This window comes from Enhydra lutris, unplaced genomic scaffold (genome assembly GCF_002288905.1).
Source record: "Enhydra lutris kenyoni isolate GAN:26980312 unplaced genomic scaffold, ASM228890v2 scaffoldscaffold56, whole genome shotgun sequence".
In the NCBI taxonomy this organism is placed as follows: Eukaryota; Metazoa; Chordata; class Mammalia; order Carnivora; family Mustelidae; genus Enhydra; species Enhydra lutris.
Window position 1 is genome coordinate 10,491,325 of NW_019154140.1, and position 25,142 is coordinate 10,516,466.

Here is a 25,142-nt window from a genome sequence, read left to right on the forward strand (position 1 = left end):
ATGACTTGTGGATCTTACTGTGCTGGCCCCTCCTTCAGCTGCATGTCTGCCTGCGGGCCCCGGCCAGGCCGCTGCTGCATCACAGCTGCCCCCTACCGCGGAGTCTCCTGCTACCGTGGCCTCACTGGGGGCTTTGGCAGCCACAGCGTCTGCGGGGGCTTCCGCGCTGGCTCCTGTGGCCGCAGCTTCGGCTACCGCTCCGGAGGCGTGTGTGGACCCAGCCCACCCTGCATCACCAGCGTGTCTGTCAACGAGAGCCTCCTCACGCCCCTCAACCTAGAGATCGACCCCAATGCTCAGTGCGTGAAGCATGAGGAGAAGGAGCAGATCAAGTGCCTCAACAGCAGGTTTGCTGCCTTCATCGACAAGGTGGGTGCCCTTGATCACACCCTTCCTGAACCTCTGGGTCCTGGGCTAGGCACTCAGGAGGGTTGAGGTCAGGAGACATGTGGCCCAGGGGAGCTCCCAGTCTGATGGAGGAGAGGGATGCACACCCAGGGTCCATGTGGACCAAAGACAACAGTACGTAGAGCAGAGGTTCCTGATTTCACAGTGTTGCTAGTACAGGAGACCTCCACTCAGGCAGGTCCCCACAGAGACAGGGACAGGCTTGGAACTGTCAGGCCAGAGCAAGAGGGCAGTCTGCACACACAGACACAAGAATGAACAGAAGAACTAGGAAGAGGACCACAGGGGTATCCTCTAGGTAGGTGTCCTGAGCCACACCCTTCCTGTACTCCACCCATGCTCAGGACCCAGGCTGGGCACGGATTCAGAGGCAAAATAGACACCTCTGGCTGGCTTCAGCCCACATGCCACCTGGACTCACCAGGTCCAGATCAGTCCATTTCCGTGAGAGCAGGGACTGACCTTCCCCAACCCTGGCTCCCATCCCTGCATTGGACACTGCAGACACGCATGACAGTCAGGAAGGCCGGAAGTCACCTTGTCTCCCACTGCCCTTCTCTGCCAAATCTCTGCTGAGCTGCAGGCTTGGGACTTTACCCTAAAGCAGTCGGGCCCACCCCCAAACTGGCCTTGGGACACCAGGAGCCACCTGACAAGCTCCTACCACCCTGAACGCAGGTGCGCTTCCTGGAGCAGCAGAACAAGCTGCTGGAGACCAAGTGGCAGTTCTACCAGAACCGCAAGTGCTGCGAGAGCAACCTGGAGCCCCTGTTCGAGGGCTACATCGAGACGCTGAGGCGGGAGGCTGAGTGCGTGGAGGCCGACAGCGGGAGGCTGGCATCGGAGCTCAACCACGTGCAGGAGGTGCTGGAGGGCTACAAGAAGAAGTGAGTGTGGCTGGGAGCAACGTTGGGCACAGGAAATGGACTTGACTTGGAGCCCATTGGATAGGCTTAAGAAGAATTTTCCAGAAGGGCCAGTGCCCATGCCGGCCGGGGAGGGGATGGTAGTGTGCAGAAGGATCTTATCATCTGTGCCACTGGTGCCCAGAGGCCTGCCTGAATGCCAACCCAGGACTCCCCCAGCACACATGTCTCTCCAACTTTGGTCTTCCCTTCTTGGAGGCCCACTTTGGGCCCAGTGGGCAGGGGACAGGGGGCTTCTGCAGGCTTCAGGCCTTTTTCCGCTGACCTTTCAGTTCCCGCCTATAATACCTGAGTATCTGGTCCCTTGAGGCTGATGGGCCCTGGGGCTCTGGGTGTCCCGCTGCCTAGGGTACTGAGTGCAGGTGAGTAATGGGTGGGATAGGCCCCCAGCCTGTGCTAGGATGGACACCCATGGGAGGGATACTGGTGCCACAGTGTCCCAGTGGAGCTGCTGTGCAATCCTAGCCCGGGCCTGTATGCTGAGTCATTATTTGGGTCCTGAGGGGACCTCATGGCAGCTTTGGGAATGGACTATGGGGTCCCGGACATAGGCTCTCTAGACCCCTCAGTTCAAAGTGGAGAGAGAATCCCAGACATCTTCCAGATCCAATCAGAAAGAAAGGATCCAGCAGAGCTGTGGGGGTCCCAGCTGCTGGAAAGTTCCTGATATCACTGATATGAAGTGGTGACGGCCTCTGGGGAGACCTGCCCTTCCCTGACCTCCTTCTCTGTCCTCTTCTGCCTCAGGTATGAGGAGGAAGTTTCTCTGAGAGCAACAGCTGAGAATGAATTTGTGGCCCTGAAGAAGGTGAGTAACATGGGATCTGGAAGCAAAGCCACCAGGGATCTTGGAATGACAGACTCTTCCTGGGGAGACCCAGAGGGTCTCAACCTCAGTGTGGGGTACATGACTTGACAACATTGGGATGGGAAACCCTAGAGATCAGATCATGAAAGTCTTATTCAGATTGCTGATGAAGGGCAATAACCTTGGGATGTCCAGTAACACCCTGCCCTGGGGCAGGGGGATGGCTGGGCTGACCTCTGGATGTCTTGTTCTGCTTCAGAGGTCGTGGTCTCTCTTGGGGGTCCCAGGGAGGCAGAATAGCTACAGTCTCTTTGTTGAGGGACAGTGACCTGTCTATAATTGTGGGAAGTCTGACCAAAAGGAGGGGTACAGCCTCAGGGTGTGGGGGAGGATGGACCAGAACCAGGAGTGGCCAGGTGGAGTGTGGGAGGACTGCGGGAAGACCTGGGAGGGGTTGAGGTGGCCAAGCAGGGAGTCCATCTGATGGGCTTCTTGGAATAGGGAGAGTAAAAAAGAGAGCTGGGATTGTAAGAGGAGGAGAGGCTGGTGGCCCATCTCCAAGCACAAAGGGGTTTATTCTCAGAAGAGCAAGAGGTTGTGAAGCCCATCCTGGGTAGGCCAGAAGGGTATGGAGATGAGATGGGATTAGGAATGCTGGGAATCCTTCCCCCTGGCCTCCATGGATGGGGGAGAAGAGAGGAGTTTGGAGTGATGACTACCATGGGTCTTCTTCGCTCAAAGACACCCCATCTTTCCAGGATGTGGACTGCGCCTACCTCCGCAAGTCAGACCTGGAGGCCAATGCAGAGGCCCTGACCGAGGAGATCGACTTCCTGCGGCGCCTGTATGAGGAGGTGAGGGGCTGTGGTCCAGGCAGAAAGAAGCAGCTGGCCTGGAAGTGGGGCTCTAGCCTAGATGAAGAGTTGGCCAGGGATTTGGGTTGGGCACTGTAGTCCATGAGCCTGTCATGCGAGCAGGGTCTGGAGACCGGGGATGATTGGTGAGTGAGGCTGGGATGTAAATAAGATCCTTCCATCTTCTCACCCCCCACAATCTGCAGGAGATCCGCGTTCTCAACGCCCACATCTCAGACACCTCGGTGATCGTCAAGATGGACAACAGCCGGGACCTGAACATGGATTGCATTGTGGCTGAGATCAAGGCTCAGTACGACGACATCGCCAGCCGCAGCCGGGCTGAGGCTGAGTCCTGGTACCGCAGCAAGGTGAGGAGGCACCTGCCTCCTAGACATGGCAGTAGGAAGGAAGGCGGGTGTCTAATAACGAGGCCTCTTTTGTCCATGGATTCTGATCCCTTGGATGGTAACAAAAGAGCAGACAGCTCTCAGGTTATAGATTCTGGGCAGGGCTGCCATGTATAGTCACACAGGCTGAGCACTGTACAACCTGCAATGGTCTGTGGTGTCTGAGTGGGTGGGAGACTGCATCCTGAGCCTCAGGAGCATCTGTTTCCCTCCCAGTGTGAGGAGATGAAGGCCACGGTGATCCGGCACGGGGAGACCCTGCGCCGCACCAAGGAGGAGATCAACGAGCTCAACCGCATGATCCAGAGGCTGACGGCCGAGGTTGAGAATGCCAAGTGCCAGGTAAGTGTCACTTGGGGCATCCCAGGTCACAGAGGCATGTGTGTCCCCAGTGTATCTCACCATTCATACTCCAGGCCATCAGCATGATCAGCGTCCCTGGTTGTGGTCCCTGGGGGAGACTCAGCTGATGAAAGGGAGAGGTTTGCTCTCGGGGTGTTCCCAGCTGGAAGAGGGTTGAAACAGGAAATGGACAGAGAGACCCAGGCCATAACCCACCTTGTTCTTCTCTGGGTCCCCAGAACACCAAGCTGGAGGCTGCAGTGACCCAGGCTGAGCAACAAGGCGAGACGGCTCTGAGCGATGCCCGCTGCAAGCTTGCGGAGCTGGAGGCCGCCCTGCAGAAGGCCAAGCAGGACATGGCCTGCCTGGTCAAGGAGTACCAGGAGGTGATGAACTCCAAGCTGGGCCTGGACATCGAGATCGCCACCTACAGGCGGCTGCTGGAAGGCGAGGAGCAGAGGTGGGTACTGTAGCTTATTTTCTCTCCCAGCCTTGCCTGGGTTCCCAGCGTGCCATGTGCCTCCTGGCATCACTGGACTCCCATTTCCAAATCTCCCCATCCTGCATTTCCAGGTAATGAGTAAGTCCTTTCGGTATGTTTCTAGCCCTCTTTGAGTTAGTCATGCCCACCTATGTGCTAAAATGGGATTGGAACCTTTTGGAAACCTGCCCCTGAGAGCCAGGAGTCGGGCCATAGGAATTGTTGTTTCTGAGGACCTTAGCCTGGGCTTGTAACCACCTTCCTCTGGAAGTGCTTTCCCCTTCCTGGCCCCTGTTGCACATAACCCAGGCTCTAGCTCTCTTCTCAAGGCTGGCCATGGGCCCAGCCCTGGCAGTTCGTATTTATCCCACAATGACTGGCTCCACAGGGAATTTTATCAACTCACTCTTATATGTTCCAACTACTGTGGGTCCCCCTAAGTGGTCTGCCATCGCAGCAGGTAGGACTGAGGGTAGACAGGCAACAGAGACATGTCCCTTGAGGCACCTGTGTCCCGTTCTAGCATTTTTGCTAATTGCTAGTTTTGGACATGGTGGGGAAGACCCAGTCCCATGCATGGCTGGAGGGCAGCTGATGGTCTCCTATGAGGACAACCCCTCCAGAATGTTGACCCTGGCTTGGTCAGATGCTCACTCCTTGAGCCTCCCTTGTCTTGTGTAAAGCTAAGCCCCTCCTCTTAAGCAGAAGAGAGTGCAGGGTGAGGAGGCAGAGGGAGCCACAGGGAGCATTCTGGGCAGTGGGGAGATGGGGACACAGGTTTGATAGTTGGAATCAAAATGGTCCCATGGTGAGACTTGCCACAGCCTCAGGTAATTGCTTTGGAGAGTTCGGAGGCCCTGTGGCTCACTGAGCCTGGGGAGTTTCATTAGCGGAGACCTCCAGAATGAAGAATTTTTCAAGACTGTGTTTGTAAGTTCAAGAGATGCCAGGAGATAGCACTGGAAACTGAGCGGCCCACCCCTATGCCACATAGGGCCCCTGGGGTGAACTCAGGAGCTTTGGTGCAGGTTACCTGTGAACCCCGGGCGTGGGATGAGTACATGTGGGCTGTGGATTGTCCTCGTGTCTGAAGCTGGTGCTTTCAACCCTTCGCCTCAGTGCTATCAGACGGACTCACGTCCCTCAGAGATGTGTTGTGTGGGAAGGGGTGTGAGGGCTGCTGCGTGGAGTTAGGTGCTCTAAATTACAGCTCCGCCTCTGTCACTGGGTATTTCCTCTCTCTGGGCCTCAGTTTCTCCATTTGTCAAATGAGGGAACTCGTGGAGACAGTCTCTGAGCCTGTTCTAAATGGGTTCTAAGTTATTTGTGGAGACAAACATTGTTTTAGGCAATTAGTTACCCCGCGCGGGGGAAAAAGCAAGATGGAAAGGTTTCCCCTTCTGAAGCCCAGGTTTTAGTGACCCCGATTAGGCCAGATTTAGGAAGTCAAATCTGCACCCCCGAAATGTGTGTTTACAAGTCTATCAGAACCAGCAGAAATAGCAGTAGCCGGGGCGGGTGGCTCAGTGGGTTAAAGCCTCTGCCTTCAGCTCGGGTCATGATCCCAGGGTTCTGGGATGGAGCCTCACAACGGGCTCTCTGCTCAGCAGGGAGCCTGCTTCCTCCTCTCTCTCTCTGCCTGCCTCTCTGCCTACTTGTGATCTCTGTCTGTCAAATAAATAAATAAAATATTAAAAAAAAAGAAATAGCAGTAGCCGACAGGTGTGAAGTGCACTTGCCTTGTGGCAGGCACTAAGCCCCTACATGGGTCATGGATTCCATGCCCACGGGGTCTCTAGATACTCCGGAGAGCAGGGAGGTCGAGCCAGGCAGGGCAAATCTGAGGTTGCAGGGCTAAGGAGGGAGGCGGGGCACATGGGACTTTGTGTCTCCCGCTTCCAGACGGGCCGTTTTCCACCCCTTCCCCTCAGCAAGTGCCCCGGAGGAGGGCACGGTCCTCCCCTTCACCTTGGCTCCGTGGGCTCCGCGGCTGGCCAGCGGCACCGACCTCTCTCTTTTCCTTTCTTAACAGGCTGTGTGAGGGCGTTGGCGCAGTGAATGTGTGTAAGTAGTCGGAGCCTTCCCCTTCTCCACCTGGGGCGGGCCCCTGTCTTGGGGGAGGGCGGGTTTGGCTGACACCCCCCAACCCCAGAGCCGCCCGCTGTGGCCGCGCCTGATGTGTTTTGTCCCCCATTCAGGCGTCAGCAGCTCCCGCGGTGGCGTCGTCTGTGGCGATCTCTGCGCCTCCGGTGCTGCCCCTGCTGTCACCAGCAGAGTCTGCAGCGCCCCCTGCAGCGGCAACATGGTGGTGGGCACTAGCTGCTGCGCCCCGTGCTCGGGGGCCAGCACCTGCGGCGGGAGCTGTAAGAAGTGCTAGGGGAACGCCGCCGCCACCAGCGCGCAGCCGCGTCACCCTCCGGCCAGGACCTCCCGCACCCCGAACGCCCCGCTGTCGCCGCCACCGCTCCACGACCGCCAGCTGCCGGCCCCCCCTCCCGCCCCCAGCCGGTGGCTAGGTGTGCGCACTCTGCGCATCCTCCCTACCTGCTCCCTCTCCCGTGTGCCGTCCCCCAGGCGCCCTGAGCCCCGGGGAGGTTGGGGCGGCCCCTAGGCCTCTCTCCGTAGCCTTTCCTAGTAGTGGCTTTGTTGTCTTCAGGATTCATCCTTTCTTCTGCCTTCTGTTTTTTCCGCTGGATTCGTGCGTCCTGACTGACCCCTTCACCCCAGCTTGCAGGGACAGGGCGAGCCCCAGAATCCCCGCTGTCCTGCACTTCCTGGGAATGCGCCAGTGCGCTCCTACCTGTGGAACTTAGGTGGGGGACAATGATGGTGGCTTTCCTGAAACTCTGTGAGGGACATGAGCGGTGGAAGGGAAGAGCACCTCCTTCCAGCGCTGCCTGCAGAGGCTTCGACAAAGCCCAAGGCTCAACTGCCAGTCTGTTTCTTTGCCTTTGTTTCATTCTGTGTTTCCAATAAACTAATTGTAGCTTATCAAGCCTGGTGCCTCAGAGTCTTGAAAATGCTGGGGCCATCCTCTGATAGGGGGTCCCTGCCACAGATTTCCTCAGGAACGCCCCCCCACTCCCCCCCCCCGCCCCCGCCCCCGCCCCCAGTTAGGACCACGGTGGTAGGTGTTGTCCTGCTGGCCTTGAGCAACCTCAGCCTTGGGAAAGCAAAAGAGGACCCATGGACGCAGGAGATCTTGTGTGGTCATGGATTTCTCTAGACCAAGGTGTCTTAGTTTCAACAGCATTGATGTTTTGGGCTGGAGCCTTCTTTGTTGGGGGCTGTCCTGTGCATTGCAGGACACTAACTGCATCACGGGACCCTGCCCACCAGATGCCCCAAATTGTGACAACCAAAGATGTCTCTAGAAAAGACCAAATATGCTGTAGGCAGTCTGGACCAGGGTGATTTTTGCCCCCCAGGGTCAAACCTGGAGGGGAAGAAGCATGAGGAAAGGTGCGAAGATGAGAATGGAAGGAAAGAGTGTGAGACAAGCAATGTGGGGGAGAGGAAGGGCCTTGGGCTTAGAGTCAGGAGTCCGCTGCTTCTAATTCAGAGCCCGGACCCTCTCATTTCCCAGATGTGTGACTTAGGGCCAACTCCTTCCTTGGTCTGAGCTTCAGTTTCTTCGGGTATGGAGTGAAGGAGGTTGGATAATTAAGGTCCCTTCTGGCTTCCTAAGTGAGATTATGTATTTAAAAGGGTGCTGTTACTACAAACCTATGTTTGAATGCTGGGTCAGCCATTCACTTCCCCTGTAATGGGGCAAGGAGCTAATTCTCACTCGGCTTTAGATTTTTCATCTGTAAATGGAATAACAGCGTCTACTGGGTTGTAGTCAGATATTTATTGCTTGTAACAAACTACTCCAAAATTTAGAGGCTTAAAACAATACAGGTATCCTCTGCTTTTTGAAAGTGTGCGTTACACCACTTTGGTTTTTACAAAAGACACAGACTGTAGTACCCGTTTTCATTGATGGAAAGAAATCAAAAGAGGGTTTTCCCTTTTACTAAAAGAGGTGAAAAGCCAATAGAGCAGTCAGCATCTGTTTGGCAGCCCGCTGTTACAGAGACACCCCACAGTCCAGCAGTGAGAGTGGCGCCTCCAAGTGCTTTCCCTGGGAACTACACTCAGCATCTCAACATGGAGCTGCCAGAGCCTTGAACGGCTTCTGGGACCGTCTGTGTCTTCTCTCTATTTATTTTCTGTGCTCTTAGGAAGATGTGTCCTAAGGTAGCAGAAAAGACTAAGAGGAGATGTTTTTTGAGCCTGGGATGCTCACAAAATTTTTCCTTATAAATTAATGGTAAACACTTCTTCACTTAATGGCATATCAGCTTATGAAATATTTCATAGGAATGCTCTATGTTCGGATAGCAGGGAAACCTGTTTTTCTCCATTGGTTATGATTCTGTGGGCTTAGGGAGAAGTTTCTCTACTTTCTGTGATGTTGTATGGGCGCTAGGGTGTCTGTGAGGTCCAAAACAGGCTTATTTCACATGGGAGACCAGCTAGAGCGCTGGTCAGGGCATACCAGTCAGGGTCTAACCAGGAGATAATAAAGTGACCAGGTAAAGTTTAATATAAAGAATTATTAATTATAACAGGGGATTAGAGTGATGAGAGATTGACTAGTGAAAAGCAAGAAATCTAAAGCGTCCAGGAGCTGCAGATAGAAGGGACAGCCCCTACCCTCAGTCCTGAGAAAGTGCATCCATGGAAGGGGACACCCTGTGGCGGAGGTCCAGATCTAGTCGAAGATTCATAGAACATAACAGTGCTATACTGGTAGGACTTGCTGGAAATCTACCCTTTTGAACTTGCTGGAGTTCTGCCTTCTATGCTGGTAGGGAGAGATGCTCATGAATACATGTCACCACCTCAAAGCCACCCAAGAAGGACACCAGAGGCTGCTGTCCACAGAATGGTGCTGATCACTATGCAAGAACTGAGCTCTGGAGAACGGTGGTGCTACAGGAATCTGCCAAGAGGACACGGGAACCAGGAGGGAAAGCCCCTTTCTCCTGCAATATCTCTCCACCGCCCTCTACTGACAAAACTCAGTATTGCGTTAGCAGACAAACATTTAAAGGGCCCCTCTAAATTTTCACAGAGCAGGCAATGATGGATATAAAGCTGGAGGTCAGAGATAATAAATTGATAAGTGGCATACAGAGACTTGGTTATCTTCCATATGAGCCTCTCTCACGTGGCTGCTTGGACTTTCTCAACAACCTGGTGGCAGGTTTTTCAGGACATTCTAAGAAGAATGAAGGAAGGAGGAAGAACCTGCCAGTCCTCTTTAGGCCTGACCTCAGAAGGTCACTTTTGCCGTATTCTCCTGACTAAACCTGTCACAGGGCCAACTCTGATTCCAGAGAAGGAGAATCGGGCTCCTTCTCTTGATGGATTCACGTACCGAGAGGAAAGGATTGTTGGTCCAAATGTGCCCTTGCTGGCCACAACAATTCATGCATCTCCTGCCAAAGAACATGCGCTCTCCCCTCCCAAAACACCTCAGAATTTCATCGCTTCATGATATCAGCTTGAAGTTCAGGATCTCACTATTTGGATCAGATCCAAGTATGCACAAGGCTTGGGACCTGGTTCCTTTTTGGCAGCTCCCCCACGGGTAAACCCATCATGGTTTACCTCACTCAGAAGACCTGTGTTTTTATGCCCACCACACACCTGTCATGCAATGACGAGTTAGGGACAGGATAGCCACAACAGGCACTTCCACAGGGGGAGGAAAAATTGGGAGCATTTAGAAGTCACTGAGTCAAAACAATTCCAAGTACAGTCAGGCAGGCTAACTCTTCCCATGGTCGAGGCAGTGGGTGTGTTTCTTTGGGGCCCACTTTTACTCCCTAGAAGTGGTTCTCCTCTGTTCTTGGCGCTATCCTTTGGGATCTTGGTTCCGTTTTCAAGGTTGTTATTTCTTTTTTGTGATAAATAACCCATGTTTTCTTAGCCTGCTTCCTGTTTGTGGGTGGTCAGGGGCCCAGAGGCCATTTTCATTTTGAACCATCTCTATTCCTTTTAGTGAGAACTGCTATAATTCTTTTTAAAATGTTTTTGGTGTATCAGATGATAATGGACTTTGTTAGACAAAAGCTATCCCTATAAATATCTTTGGGACAGGCTCCTCCCACCCTTGGGCTGTGAGTCATTATGCTCTGGGACAACACTGAAGATTCTTGGAATCGCTGCTTAAAGACAACTATGAAGTTGCCTTTAAGATTCTTAGAATACCTTTGGTTAGCTGAGTGAGTCTAAGAGACTCTGAGTTAAATCTGAGATCTCAGTAAAGGGTCTAACAGCTGTGGTCTTCATATGACTTCTACTTGAGAGCATGGTTTACTAGCAGTGCTTTGCGTTTGATCTTTGCTCTGAGGCCATTTCTTAATTGGAGAACCTTTTGCTGACTGGAAAGACGGTCCCTATCTCTTCTGGATTGTGCTAAAAACCCGAACATTTCCTTCCCTAGTCCATTTCTCTCCTCTTGTATTTATCATAAGCTGCTAGGAGAAGCCAGTGGCATTTTCATCCTTCTAACTGGAAACCTCAGCCAGGTCCACAAATCCATTAGACGTCCTTTTTGTCTTCCTTGTCGCCACAGGTGATAGTCCTGCCGAACTTGTCACCACTGCATAATACAGGTCACCTCTTACAGCATCTACTAATAACTTCCTCATTGTCCTTCCTGCCTTCACTAATGGCCTCCTTGAGGACGTTTAGACTCTGCTTGATGCCTGGTCCCCAAATCAGTTGTAACCAAATCCAAGTTGTTTGCCCGACGTGCAGCAAAACTGATCATTTGAGACATCGAGTATGCAGCAAGGAAAAGGTTTATTCGAGAGGCAGCCAAATGAGGAGACAGGATGGTAAGTCTCCAATCCCCCTTTTCTAAGGGGAGAGAACAAGTTTGTTTACAGTCACAGGAGTTGATATTATAAATATCTTCATGGAAAGGGCAGGGAAACTTACGAGCATTCAGGAAAACAGGTGGCGTACGTGCACTGAGCAAACATATTCGTAACAAACATACTATGTTCACTTTGGGGCGGACACTTAATATCCAAAGAAGGCAAAATTCTGCCCCCCCATTAAGCGTTAAGCAGTTATCTTGGGACAAGGAGGAGGGTCTATGGGCTTGCCTTGCCAGCCGGTTCATACTGGATGGACTCCTTGTCTTCTGCAAGGAAGGCAGGCCCCTGCTTTGTTTCCGGGCTGGAACCATATCTGTTGACCAGGTTTCTGTAAGGACAGCTAGTGGATTTGTCAGTAAGGTCTGTAAAGACACAGTAGCTGATTAGGGAGAAACTGTTCTCTGAAAAACAGGCTTTACATTTCTGGTGTGTTTCAATCTCGTGAACTCTGCGGGGCATGGTTTCACGATGTCACAGGTTTTAGGTTTGCTTACAGTAGCGGCTCTTTCTAGGTACTGATTTCTACACTAGTTTGTTGCCATACAAACATTAGCCCAAAACTTAGCGGCTTCAAACAACACTATTTTTCTCGATCGTGTAGTTTGGAGGGATGGTTCTTCTGTTTCATGTTATTGGCTGTGACTCCCATAGGTCCACAACGGCTTCGCTCTCCTGGGGGGCATTTGGTGTTGGCCGCTGGCTGAGAGCTCAGCTGGGGCTGAAGGCCAGGAGGCTCTGTTCTCTCCAGGTGCTGCCAGTCCTCCTAAGGCCTGGCCCAGACCCAGGGGAAATGGGCTTCATCTCGGAGGTGAAGAGTGGCACGCACAGACAGGGATGGCTGGGGGCCGCATCTGAAGACAGCTACCACAGGAGCATCAAATGAGACCCTACAGATAAAAGTTTATAGTGTGGCACATAACTCATATTCAGAAGCTGCTATTATGATTGTTATTACTATGACTGTGGTATCATAACCGCACAGCGTTCCAAGTGTCGAAATAGCTGGGAGTGGGTAGGGGGTGGTTAGAAGAAGGATGGGTATTGAAAGTCTGGACTTTTGGGTTCTTGTCCTGGTTTGGTCACCAAAAGTGCGTGGTAAAGGCCCTGCAGCTCTGGGAACCCCAGTTTCTCCATGTTTTGCGATGATAACTGAATCTGCTGTCAGGCAGTGCTGGGCAGACGGTGAGGGACTGTTACTCTGGGGATGGTCATGACCCATACCTACCTTGCCTCAGGCTTGTTGGCCCACGGGGATCTGACATCCAGATCACTCATGTTCCTCGCAATCAATGGGAACCTTCTAGAGAGGAGGCACGTGGCTCTCCCTGGAGCCTGAAATTGGGCCAGACCGTCTACCTCTGCAGGATGCTGGGGAAAGTGCCTGGAAGGAAGCAGGAATGAGGACTGCCTGACCACAGGTGCGGAAAGCTTTTCTGGAGGTGGAGTTGGGGTTGGGGGTAGGAGAGTATAGTTAGGAAGGGCTCATCTTAAGCTTCTCGAGGGCACTGGAGAGCAGTCCCCCTCCTCCCCGTCAGCCTTAGGACTTAACAGAGTTCCTGGAGGTTTCCATGCTCCTGCTCCACCCCACCTCTTCATATGCTCCACCCCACCTCTTCATATGCTCTTCCCCTTGTCCAGAGTACATCTCTTCCTCCTTGTTAGCTCCTTAGTTATGTTATTTTTTTGCCATAAAATATAAACGTCCTGTAGGACAGGCATCTGTGATTATTTCCTTCACTTATATGAACTCAGGCTTATGTACCAGTACCTGATACAGGTCAGAGGCTCAATAATTATTTGTTGATTGAATAAATCAACTCCTGATCTTCCTTTAGGCCTCAGCTTCAGTATTAGTTCCTTCAGGAGGTAACCAGCTTGCCCTGGTTAAGAATTCTCCAACCACACTTCTCCTTTACTCCTAGTACCGAGGCCCAGACCTCTTGGTGGCTGCACCTCTTGTTGATGGAGAGGCGGCTGTGGAGGCCGAGCAGGTGGGGCTCAGGGACTCAGAAACGAGGATCTAATAGTTGGAGAGTATGCAGCCTCAGTCCTGCCTGGTGCCTCAAGCTGGTAGGGTGGAAGGAAGGTGCACCACGTACAGAGGCATGGAATCTCCCTGGGGTTCCCTGGTGGCACCTGGATGACCTCCTAAGGCTGGCAGGGAGCATGGCGATTCCGGAGCCAAGCTCAGAGTCACTGCCCAAGAGGGTCAGGATGGAAAGGTGTGGAGCCCTTGGGCCAGCCCTCCTTGGACATGCATTCAGGGAGCCTTGAGACAGAGGTGGGAGGATGGTGGAGGGGGTGGGGAGTGGGGAGAGGCAGAGACCAACCAGAGCCAGATATATGGTACTGGGATGCTATATTCAAGAGTCCAGGCTTCATCCTGAGGGCAGTGGGGACCCGCTGAAAGGTCAGATTTGTGTCTTTTAAAGACCTCCACCTGCCATGTTGCATGGGTTGGAAAGGGAGAAGAACAGCTCTCCAGGCAAGATGGTGGTGGCCGGGATGTGGGTGTTGGTCGCAGAGAAAGAGGAAAGAGTCGGATTAGGGGGGTACTAAGGAGGTAGGAAAGGAAAGCATTAGTGTTGAGGATGGGGGTGCAGGCGTGGGGAGACCATGGACCTGGGTGATGATCTTGCCAGGGGACAAAGAGGAGGCTCCGGTAGAGAGAGCGTGGGAGGGTGAGTTCAACAGGACAGTCTGTTGGATTAGAAGAGTCTCCAGGACGGCCAAGTGGGGACGCTGTGTAGGAACTGGGGCAAGTGGGTCTGAAGCTGGGGGGTGAGGTCAAGCATCCCGACAGTCATCAGGCTCGAAAGTGAGGTTGGAGGGTTTTAACCAGGAAGGCCATTAACTGTGGTGGAAACCAAAGGCCAGAGACTGATGTTATTGCCTGGGCGGTGTGTGCAGAGAGGTGAGAGAAGGGCCCCAAGGCACTTGAACTTTCAAGGGCGAGGTTGCCTGGGTGAAGGAAATAAGCAGGGAGCAGGATGGCCTGGGAGCAGCTGAGAACCCAGAACAAGGCCAAACAAAGCAGAACAAGGCTGTGGAAGGCCCAAGACTCAGGGCTCAGGAATGGGGAGGGACAGAGGGTCACAGGGAGCCGAGGGGGCTTGGGTGAGGGCAAGGAGCTGAGAGCTCCCTAGAGATTCTAGGAAGAAGTGAGGGAAGGTAGCAGATCCTCCTACGACGGCTTGGGGAGATGGGTGGGAAGGAGCAGGGCCTGGAGGATGGGGGGTCAGCATGGGGGTTGAGTAGGGCTGGGGCAGAGGGAGAGGAGAAGAGGGTCAGTGAGAAGGGAGTTAACTGCGCAGGAGAGCTCAGGCCATACAGGGGCCAGGGAAGCCTTTTCAGCCCTGGGATTGAAGCTCTGCGGTGTCTGAGGATGAGGGCAGTGCGGTGGAAGACCTGAGAAAGTGAGTAGAGGGTATCCTTTTACCTGCTACAAGGCTTTCGAGTAGGCTATCCCAGGAGTGCCTTCCGGGGGGGCGGAAGGATGGGCAAGAGGTGGGTGTCAGGGATCTCATCCCCCCTTGTTTGATGGGCAGCAGTGGGCAGGGGATGGGGTGGGGTCCAGACTGACACAGGATGCCCACTGAGGGGGCTGTGGGCGCTTTTGGCAGTCGTTACTGTGGTCCATACGTGGTGGTGGGGAGGGGACAGAGGGAAGGTGTGCCGAGAAAATGGGGTGTACGTGTGAGGGAAGGAGGCTAAAACCACACACATGCACACACTGCCTTCCAGAAGACCCCGCAACCTCCTTTGGGTCCCTTCAGAACCAGTCAGAGGAGTAAGTCCCAGACGACCTCAGACTGGCAGGCATGACTCAGGTGCCAGGCACCATGAGCGTGGTCAGCACTGCTGGGCCAGGAGATGATGGCACTATGTGGGGATGGGCCCGGCAGGTGTCCGGGCTGAGACCAGCCAGAACCGTCCCAGTCCTCGGTTCATCTCGCTGGGCTGCTGGTGCTCAGCGGTCGGGGGACATGGGCTCATTCCGAGAAAGCAAGCATTACGGCACAGAAAGCGGGTCCCCCAGTTTATTGGGAAAACAGGAGACGAAAGACCAGAGAGGTGGGGGAGGCATCCAGCAGCGCCCCTTCCGGGGAAGGAGGGCCCTTCTCCGTGGGAGGGGCCAGAGGCCAACACAGAGGAAGGGGAGGGTCCAGTCCCAGGCAGCAGCCGCTTCCAGTAGGACAAGAGGAGCCGAGGAGGGGCTGATGGGAATGAGCCGCATATGGTGTATTCTCAGAACACGAGGGCAAGAGCTACCGAGGCACCGCTGTTCTCAGCTGGAGGTGGGGACGGTGGCGCGTCTGGCAGGCAGAAGGGCTTCTCTGGCTCTCTCTTGGGGCTGCCTAACACCTCCCCAGGCCGCAGGAACCCCCTCCACAGGTGGTGTTGAGAGGGCCGCAAGGGGCGCACATGCCCGTGCTCACCGCCAGGTTCCCACTGCAGGGGGCGCTGCACACGCTGCCGGTCACCGGCCGGGAGCCCGACACGCAGAGGTCCCCGCAGACGACCCCGCCTCGGGAGCTGCTGACACCTGTAGAAACAAGGGCAGAGTCAGGAGGGCTGGCTGCTGGCCGCCGCATTCGAGCTCCTTCCTTTGGCCTCCCTGCTCCGCGTAAGCCTCCGGGAAAGGACACAAAGGGCCTTCAGCTGTAGTTCTGAAGGCATGAAGGAACCGTAGCCTGAGAGCCAGGAACCCTGGGTTCTGAGGCTAGACCTTGGGCAAGCCCCTTCCTCTTTCGTGGCCTCAGCTTGACAGCCCAGGGTCCTTCCTGGAGAGATCTGTTATTCTTTCTCCTCTTCTAACCCCCTTTATGCTGTCCAGTTGTTCCTGAGAGCTAAACTCAGTCTCTCCTGCTGCATGACCAACCTACTCCCATTTACTGGAGGAATTATTGCCCCCCCCGCCCCCCGCTCCACACACACAGTGTTTCTATACACTCATAGCCAGAAAATTCTTGTTGCCCAACATAAAATTTTCCTTTTCAGGGCTCAAGATACTTACAGACATTCACAGCTCCAACACCTTCACACAGCCTGAGTGGGGAAAAAGGTAAGAAAGGGGAAGAGATAAGAAGTCAGAATGAGATTCTCAGATTTCCTTTATGCTGGAATGGATCATCTCAGGTGTATTTCTGGCCTATATTTATGCCTTTGCATAACTTTAAAAAGTTCCTTTCTGGCTATTGCAACAATGCCAGGCCACCCTATTTGGCAAGAAGAGTATGGGCTGTATTTCACCTCTTATTTGCTCCTCAGGTGGCTGCCTTTGTGCAGTGTCCAGCCTGAACAGCCACACGTGGCATACTTGGATAGGTTCAGCTTTAGGAAGGGCAGTCTTGGGCAGTCACACGAGGCCAGGTCACAGTTTGGTTAGCAACTCTATCTTTGGGCAAGGTGACCTCCTAGAAACCAGGCAGGGAGTGTATCTTGCAAGACTTGGGGATGGAATGACTTGAGGATGTTCTAAACTGAGAGAATGGGTGTCCAGGTTCTATCCTAGCAAGGACCTGGGTTCTCTGCAACTCTAGACCTCACAGTGACACTGACCTTCATTTTTTTCCTCTGTATACTATGTCCAAGTTCCATTCTTTTGAGATCTGGGATTCCAAGACCCCAGAGTCTAGCTTGAGGTCAGTTCTGAGGACTGACTAAGATATGGAGGAATCAAAAGTGGGCAGATCTATGCAAGTATAATTCCTAGGGCAGCAGGGTTGGGCCCCCACCTCTGTTCTTCGCCTTCCAGCAGCCGCCTGTAGGTGGCGATCTCGATGTCCAGGCCCAGCTTGGAGTTCATCACCTCCTGGTACTCCTTGACCAGGCAGGCCATGTCCTGCTTGGCCTTCTGCAGGGCGGCCTCCAGCTCCGCAAGCTTGCAGCGGGCATCGCTCAGAGCCGTCTCGCCTTGTTGCTCAGCCTGGGTCACTGCGGCCTCCAGCTTGGTGTTCTGGGGACCCAGAGGAGAACAAGGTGGGTTATGGCCCAGGTCTCTCTGTCCATTTCCTGTCTCAGCCCTCCCCCAGCTGGGAACACCCCAAGAGCAGGCCTCTCCCTTTCATCAGCTGAGTCTCCCCCAGGGACCACAACCAGGGACGTGGTCGCGCAGATGGGCTGGAGCATGAATAGTGAGATCCACTGGGGACACACATGGCCTGTATAACCTGGGGAGGCCCCAGGTGACTCTTACCTGGCACTTGGCATTCTCAACCTCAGCCGTCAGCCTCTGGATCATGCGGTTGAGCTCATTGATCTCCTCCTTGGTGCGGCGCAGCGTCTCCCCGTGCCGGATCACCGTGGCCTTCATCTCCTCACACTGGGGGGAAACAGAGATGCTCCTGAGACTCAGGACATGTTATCCCACTGCTTCCCACAACTTGCACATCTGCTATCATGTCCTGACAGCTGCCTGTCCTTCTCTTGTCCATCCCACTTAGACAAAGACCACAGCCGTTTTAGCCTCCCTCGTGCTGGGATCCTGGGAAGAGGGAGCTGGGCCCCTCACCTTGCTGCGGTACCAGGACTCTGCTTCAGCCCGACTGCGGCTGGCGATGTCGTCGTACTGAGCCTTGATCTCGGCCACAATGCAGTCCATGTTCAGGTCGCGGCTGTTGTCCATCTTGACGATGACTGAGGTGTCTGAGATATGGGCATGGAGAACGCGGATCTCCTGTGAGAGTAGGGGAAGAAGAAACAGCACATTATCTGGGCTTTTCCTCACATTCCCATGCTGATGCCTATAATCTCTTTAGCCCATTTGGAGCCGAAGTCTCAGGTGTGGAGCAGATAATTCTCTGATGAAATTGTGTGACTTTATGTACAGATAAGAAATTCCTTCTAGAGGAAGACACAATCACTTTTCAAATGTTTGCTTCTGGGATATTTAGGCCCAGGTGAGCCTAGGCTGTGCCCCCACCACCAGCTCGCTGTGGGTGCTTCCTGAGGGCCCAGACCCTGCATCAGGTCTGTTTCACATTCTCCTGACCAGACCCCAGGAAGGAAGTCTGTTGGCTGCCAGAGAAAGCAGTTTGAGGCTATGTGATGCTTTGTGTGGGCTTCGCTCCCAAGCCACAGCTGTCCTGGGGATTGTGCTCTCTTGGCTTTTTTCAGTTCTCCATTCCTCTGCCTCCCTTCTTCCCTCTCCTTGCTCTCCTGCAATCCTCCATCCTCGAGCCTGGGTCCCCATGTCAGCAGGCCTCTGGGGGCCTAGGCAGGGGGTTGGGGATGCCCACCAGAGTCGAGAGCCCCCTCACCTCCTCATACAGGCGCCGCAGGAAGTCAATTTCCTCAGTCAGGGCCTCCGCGTTGGCCTCCAGGTCTGACTTGCGGAGGTAGGCGCAGTCCACCTCCTGTGTGGGGTTCAAGGGGCTGTGAGGCTGGCTGTCCTCAGGACATTGTGAGAGCTTGGCTGGAGTGTGGTGGGGCAGTGAGGACGGGGTGGCCAGGGACTCAGGGTGGGGCTGGGCCTCGGGCACTCACCTTCTTTAGAGCCACAAACTCGTTCTCTGCTGTGGCCCGAAGTGCGACCTCTTCTTCATACCTGAAGTAGGTGGGAAGGACAAGACCGTGCCTGAGCCTCTCTCAACTTGGCCGTGAAGCATGCATGCAAATGAGCTTGACCCTCTCCCTGCTTGTCCCCTTGCATCCAAACGAAATGGGGCAGGACCAAATCAGGCTGCCTGTCCAGGCCTACTGAGATACCCCGGAGAGCTGAAGAACCCACTCTCACATCACCCCTGAGCTTCTCAGTGCCGATGGGAAGGCGGGATCTGGAAGTTCAGCGTGTGCATGTGTGTGTGTGTTTGCGCGCATGCTTGTGTGTGCATAGGGTAGGGGAGTGGGAGGTGCTTGTTTTTTGCACTCTGGTCTGCATTTTCCTTTCTTCTGCCCCTTGCCCCTTGCCCCTGGCTTTGCTATGTGTGGTGGGGTTCCCTCTCTGTCATTCCCTTCCTGGACTCAGCCAACAGGAGTTAAGTCTGCTACTTCCTCCTGCTTCGTGGGCAGACCAGCTCAGAGCCAGAGCCGGGAGTATGGCGGCCTGGGAAGTTCATGGCTGAGTGTTATTGAAGGAGGCTGGCTACCCCTTGACACCAGCTTCCTATAGGACCCTGGGGCACTCTCCACAACGTGGGTCACACTTTAAAACTGATGGCCTGTGTCTGTGACTGGGCCATGCCTGCTTCGCAGTGGACTGGGAGCCCCCCAGGGACAAGCATGACATCTACACTTTGGTGCTGGATCGCTAGCCCTTTTTGGTCCCTGGCTAGTGCCCAGTAGGGCACTTAGAAACTGTGAGTTGAGTAAAGAAGTAAACTTGAGAAGAATGTCCAGGACTTTGAAGGCTAGAGTCAAAGGGACCAGGAGTGGTAATTTTTCTGGGAGCCTAAGAGAAGGGTGTGGTGGATGGAGAGAACATCATTCCCTTCACCTGCTGATGGGAAGGCGAGGTGGACTCTATCCCCCAGGGGCCAGGACCCACCCACAGGTCCTTCCCCATCTCCAGGCAGAGTCCCAGACACAGACCCAGACACGCCCCTGTCCTGGGAGCTTCCTTCAAGCACTTTCCTGAGCCAGCACCTTCTGGCACTCACTTCTTCTTGTAGCCTTCCATCACCTCCTGCACGTGGTTGAGCTCCGAGGCCAGCCTCCCGCTGTCGGCCTCCACGCACTCAGCCTCCCGCCTCAGAGTCTCGATGTAGCCCTCGAACAGGGGCTCCAGGTTGCTCTCGCAGCACTTGCGGTTCTGGTAGAACTGCCACTTGGTCTCCAGCAGCTTGTTCTGCTGCTCCAGGAAGCGCACCTACCGCACAGAGGCAGAGCCTTAGAATCTCTTCTTACAGGATCAGAGGCAAGAGGTGGGGGCCGGGGGTAGGTGGTGGTGGTCCCAGCACCAGGGCCTGCAGGTCTTCAACTCTCAGACCCAGAGTCCTCCCTGGTGGGTGTTATGTCAAAACCATACCAGGGCTTAATCGGGTCCCCTGGAAGTCCTTCCTGAGAGCTCGCTATAGTCTTTTCTAGGCAATTACTTGGTGCCACAGAAAGGGCTAAACTATGCTGAGTCCAGATTCTGCTGCTGCTTGTTAATAACATGTCCTTGGGCATAGCGTGTCACTCCCTCGTGAAGTGGGAGGTTAATGCTCGCCTCACGAAGAGGGCTCAATGAGCCCTGGCACGAAAGGGCGCCCGCGTGCTGGATAGCTACTATACCAAGTCAGGTGTGATTGTCAGTGTGCAAATGAGCAAGCTGACCATTTTAGAAAGGCAGAGTGCAAAAGGTGAAAAATGAAGTCTGTGCCAATTATTAAAACCTTACAACAACAATGCAATTAGAATAATAGTCACCTGGGATATTAGCAGGCATGCTCTGTGCTCTAGCCCTTTCATTTTATAGATATGGAATTGAAGGCCTAGGGTTGGTACCTGACTGCCTGAGAGCTCACAGTGGTAGAGCAAAGACTCAAACTCTGAGCCTCTGCTCCACGGGGGGCCTCGTCTCTCACTGTAATGATGAGAGACTATTGGGCCTCAGGAGAATTGCTCGTCCCTCTCCCGCCACAAGGCTGGCCTGGCTGACCTGTGTCCTCATTCAGATCCCCTTGTCTAGAAACTTCACCACAACCCTGGTAAGTCCTTTCCTATGCTAGCCTTGGTGTTTCATGTTGTTAGGAGTTGCAGACTTTTTTTGGTCCTTCCTGGTGGGTATCTCTCTAGTGTGACTTCTTTCAAGGCTGGCTCTGGAGAGAGAGAGAGAGCCCTTGCCAGACCCAGAGCCACTTCCTGGTTGAAGTCTTTTCACTTGTCCCCTCGTGCTCCTGCCACTGAATCCAATGGGGAAGAGGGCTGAAGACTTGAGCCAGAAACTGCCAAGGGCAGAGGGCTTATGCTGTGTCCAGACCTTGTCTCCTCACAAGGCCCAGAGAGTGGGAACTGTAGCTATTGTTCATCCCTGGATCCTGAGGCCCAGACTTGGACCAAGCACTCTGGCTGCTGCTCAGCAGCCAAGGAACCACCTGGCAGAGAAACAGCTCTGTGTGATCTGTGGCGTTGTTCCAATGTTACACTCATGGGCCTGCCCTTGACATAGGGAGCACCACCTTCCCATGTCAGTATCTATTTGACTTCAAAGGCATTGAATACCCACTTGGCAGCCCTGTGTTCATGAAGAGATGTTAGCTCTCAGCACTAAGGTTTCTGCCTCTACTTCCTGCTTCTAGGTTTTCCTTTTGTCTTCCCCATCAGATTGGCAGCTCCTTATGCTATCTTGTTTCTGTCTGTGTCCTAGAGGTATGGCTGCTTCTCCTTTTGGAATGGACTAGTGGCTTCTGTGGGCAAATCAATGCTGGCCTCCGACTCCCTCCTCAGTGCCCAGCCTGAGTTCTGAACATGGAAGGAATTCAGGAAAGGTGTGATCAAGGGCACCCACCTTGTCGATGAAGGCAGCGAACCTGCTGTTGAGGCACTTGATCTGCTCCTTCTCCTCATGCTTCACACACTGTGCATTGGGGTCGATCTCCAGGTTGAGGGGCGTGAGGAGGCTCTCGTTGACAGACACCGTGGTGATGCAGGGTGGGCTGGGTCCACACACGCCTCCGGAGCGGTAGCCGAAGCTGCGGCCACAGGAGCCAGCGCGGAAGCCCCCGCAGACACTGCGGCTGCCGAAGCCCCCAGTGAGGCCGCGGTAGCAGGAGACTCCGCGGTAGGGGGCGGCCGTGATGCAGCAGCGGCCTGGCCGGGGTCCGCAGGCTGAGGCGCAGCTGAAGTTCCTGGGGCCGAATCCGCAGCCCACGGTGCTGAAGCCACAGGTCATTTTGGAGATAGGAAGGTGTCTGGACAGTGGAGAAGCTGGCCGAGGACGGAGTCGGAAGCTTGTGCTCCCTGGGCTGTGGCAGGCCCTTTTATGCACCAGGGGCAGCTGGCATTAAAAGGCGCAGCAGAGTGACAATAGCTGCATTTTATTGGCTTGGCATCATCCCGGCCTCTTAAGAGCCAACCCAGCTTGCCTCTTCAGGGTAGCTGTGTCAACAATCTGCAGCCACAGGCCTGTTTCATCTTCAAAGCTATTAACAAGCTTCCTCATTGCCTCTCCCCTTCCCATTGCTGCTGGAAGCGGAGAAAGGGAAGGGGTCCTGGAAGCATCAGTTGGGCTCCGCGCACTCACTACTGGGAATGGGGTGCAGCGACCTGGGGTGGAGCCTACCCTCGGAATCTTTTTCTGGAAGGGGCATCCCCGGGTTATGGGTCCCAGACCCATGACCTGGCCTCAGGGTGGATGGCTTGCTGGTTCCAACCAGTGAGCTGTGTTCCAAACAATCTGTTATTCTAGGAGGCTTCTCTGCCTTCCCCTGTCTCTCTAAAGCATGTCCCTTTCTCATTGTCAGTGTCAGCCTTTCCTGGCCTGTTCCTACCCAGAGCCTAGTCAGGGATGGTAGTGGGGGTAAGGAATTGGGAGGGAGCGTCGTCTCCGCACTTTGGGTATTCCTAGGAAGACAAGCTATGGGACACTAGATGGGACATGGGAGAAACTAAGTCAGAGAGTTCATGAGAGAACCGGGGCTATTCTCCAGAGTTCTGGGCCTCGTTGCTGGGAGACTTCGGGGGAAGGATCAGGAGTGTGGAATAACCCAGAGCTACAGAGATGAATCAGGGAAGACTGCTTGGAGGTGGGTTGAAGCTGGACTGGGGTAGGTTGCGGATAGGGTTGGGAGGAGATGAGAAAGGAGTCTGCTCTGATTTGGAGGCCAGTTTATGTAATCATGCGTTTTCTCATTCATTCAGAAAATTCTTACCACGTCCCAACTGTGCATTGCTGGGTTCTGCGAATCCAGCAGAGACCTGAGGTGTTTGGAGGTTAGGAGAGGGTGGTGTGCACAAAGGGGTGCCAAAATTTGGCCAGTGGGCAAGGGGGAGAAGCCACAGGTGGAGAAAAGGTCCCAAGATGCCTAGGCTGAGTCGGGATCTGATATGGGAATGTGCCATCCTTTAGTGTCCCAGCGGGGAAGCTGAATGATGAATATTGGTGTGTGCCCACCCACCAGGAAGGATGAGAGGTGCTGGAGATGAGGGGAGGGAGGTCACCAGTTTTTGAAATGACATTGCTTCCTCCACTCTGAGGATCCACGCTGTGAGAGGAGATGGGGAGCTCACATGGTCATTCCCACAGCCAAGCTGTTGTGATTTTCCCCCTCCTCTTTTTGGGCTAGGACCAGGGATAACTGTGGGAGGTAGACAGTGGGACCTAGTTAGGAGGTGCCTCGAACCTGTGGAGCTGAGCCTGTAAACCCTTCCTTCCAAGAACAAGTCTCTTGACTGCCTTTGTACTTAAGGATGACTCCTTTGATGGTCCTGTTTACTAACCAGCCACAAGCAGATGCTGACCCAATCTGGGCTAAAAATAGCCCTCCATGCACCCTCCCTGGGCCTCACCTTTTGCCCTCTTTACTCCTCTCAGGGTGAGTGAGCCACTTACATCCCAGGGTGAGAGAGGGCCCGTCCTTTCTGGGAGGGCAGGGGACATTTCCAGCCCCTCCACTTGGGCCCTGTGAATAAATTTTCACAGACTCTTATGTGTGGAGTGGGAGCTCTGTGGGTATGGGCTGTGGGATAGGGACCTCTGGGGTGAGCAAAGTCGGCAGGCGAGGGAGGGGCTGATTCCTGCTGAGCGGCTGGTGGGATTTTGGAGTGTTTCTGTGGGAGGCATGGCTGAGTGTTTCCTGGGTCATATATCTGCCAGCCAGCCAAGAAAGAACCAACTCTTTCTCTCCTCTTGTCTCAGCTGGGACTGGTGAGCACCTGGAAGGTTCTCAATGGGTTGTCCAAAGATCACATGGGATTTATTTCTTGGTAAAACGCTGAGGGATGAAAGGTGGTGAATCTTCAGGAATCATTTCTCTGTTACCCTGCTGGTCATTGCCCTCTGCCCTCTGTCCTTGCTCACCTGTCACAACCCAATGGGCACAGTATCAAATTGCATGCTTCACTGAGGGTCTCTGTGTAGATATGGCCACTTCCTTGGGTCAGGGATGCTGTGAGCATGCCCAGGGCCCTGTCCTGATGGGAGATGATGCTAGTGGAGACTCTGGAGATAAAAAGGTGTGGTTTGAAGCCCGGCTCTGCCACTGACCAGCTTTGTGACCTTGGGCAAGTCTTGTTTCCTCAGTTTCCCTACTTGTACTCTATGCATGGCAAACCATGCCTTGCTGAGCTGTTGGGAGGATTCAGTGGGTGGGTGCCTGGAGGGGGAGATGCACTCCCTTCACCCCATACTAACCAGGTGACTGGTCTTGGATCCTCAGAGCCTTGCAGAGGGACAGTGTGCACAGGCTGGGCAGTACCATTCTTAGTAAGCAGAAAACAGCCCAACAGCTTTACAAGGCAATCACGGCCACATCAGAAAGCCTTAATTAGAGCACCTATTTGTAAGTGGCTGAGAACAAAGAGAATGGCAAACTGGGTGAGCCCTTGAAAACACACTTAGACAGGAAGCTGACAAAGGGTTCAGCAGCCCAATATCCTGCTTCCTTCCACCTGGGCTCCAGGCTGGATTGGCTCCCACCCCAACCGTGGGCTATAAAGGCTCTGGTTGAGCCCCAAGTTGGGTCCGTTGCCAAGGCCTGCACCCTGAGCCTGCCCTTCACGCGGCTGGCCTGGGTCGGCCTGGGGGCTGCCTTATCCTTGCTGCCTGGAGGGACTGATTGCCCTGTTGTTCTGGTCCTTAGTTTCCTGCCTGCCTTGCTGGGACTGCCAGTGTCCCTTGGCCTTATTCATCATGGTGGTTTCCTGGTGGGCGCTGGCCGTATGCTTGGATGCTGACCCGCTGATTCTCTTGTCCTGTCTTTTTGCCTTCATATGGAAGGGCCTTTTAATTTTGGTCCCTTCTTAATGGATTTTTTTTCCTATTTATTTATTTAACAGACAGAGATCTATCACAGTAGGCAGAGAGAGAGAGGGGAAGAGAAGGAAGGAA

At 54.1% G+C, this 25,142-nt stretch overlaps 2 protein-coding genes across 2 annotated transcripts; one reads left to right on the plus strand and one right to left on the minus strand.

The window, feature by feature from the left end:
- On the plus strand, positions 1–6,606 carry LOC111157838 (keratin, type II cuticular Hb6). The gene is made up of 9 exons (XM_022519516.1): positions 1–369; positions 1,087–1,295; positions 2,082–2,142; positions 2,901–2,996; positions 3,203–3,367; positions 3,623–3,748; positions 3,988–4,208; positions 6,262–6,293; positions 6,428–6,606. Exons 1-9 carry the CDS (start codon positions 1–3, stop codon positions 6,604–6,606), a joined length of 1,458 nt encoding a protein of 485 aa, XP_022375224.1.
- An 8,922-nt stretch (positions 6,607–15,528) lies between these two features.
- On the minus strand, positions 15,529–21,986 carry LOC111157835 (keratin, type II microfibrillar, component 7C). The gene is made up of 9 exons (XM_022519512.1): positions 21,603–21,986; positions 19,771–19,979; positions 18,659–18,719; positions 18,433–18,528; positions 17,685–17,849; positions 17,370–17,495; positions 16,909–17,129; positions 16,188–16,219; positions 15,529–15,716 (listed from the first exon to the last, which is right to left on the minus strand). The coding sequence occupies exons 1-9, from the start codon at positions 21,984–21,986 to the stop codon at positions 15,529–15,531; spliced, it is 1,482 nt and encodes a 493-aa protein (XP_022375220.1).
- Between the last annotated feature and the right edge of the window lie 3,156 nt (positions 21,987–25,142).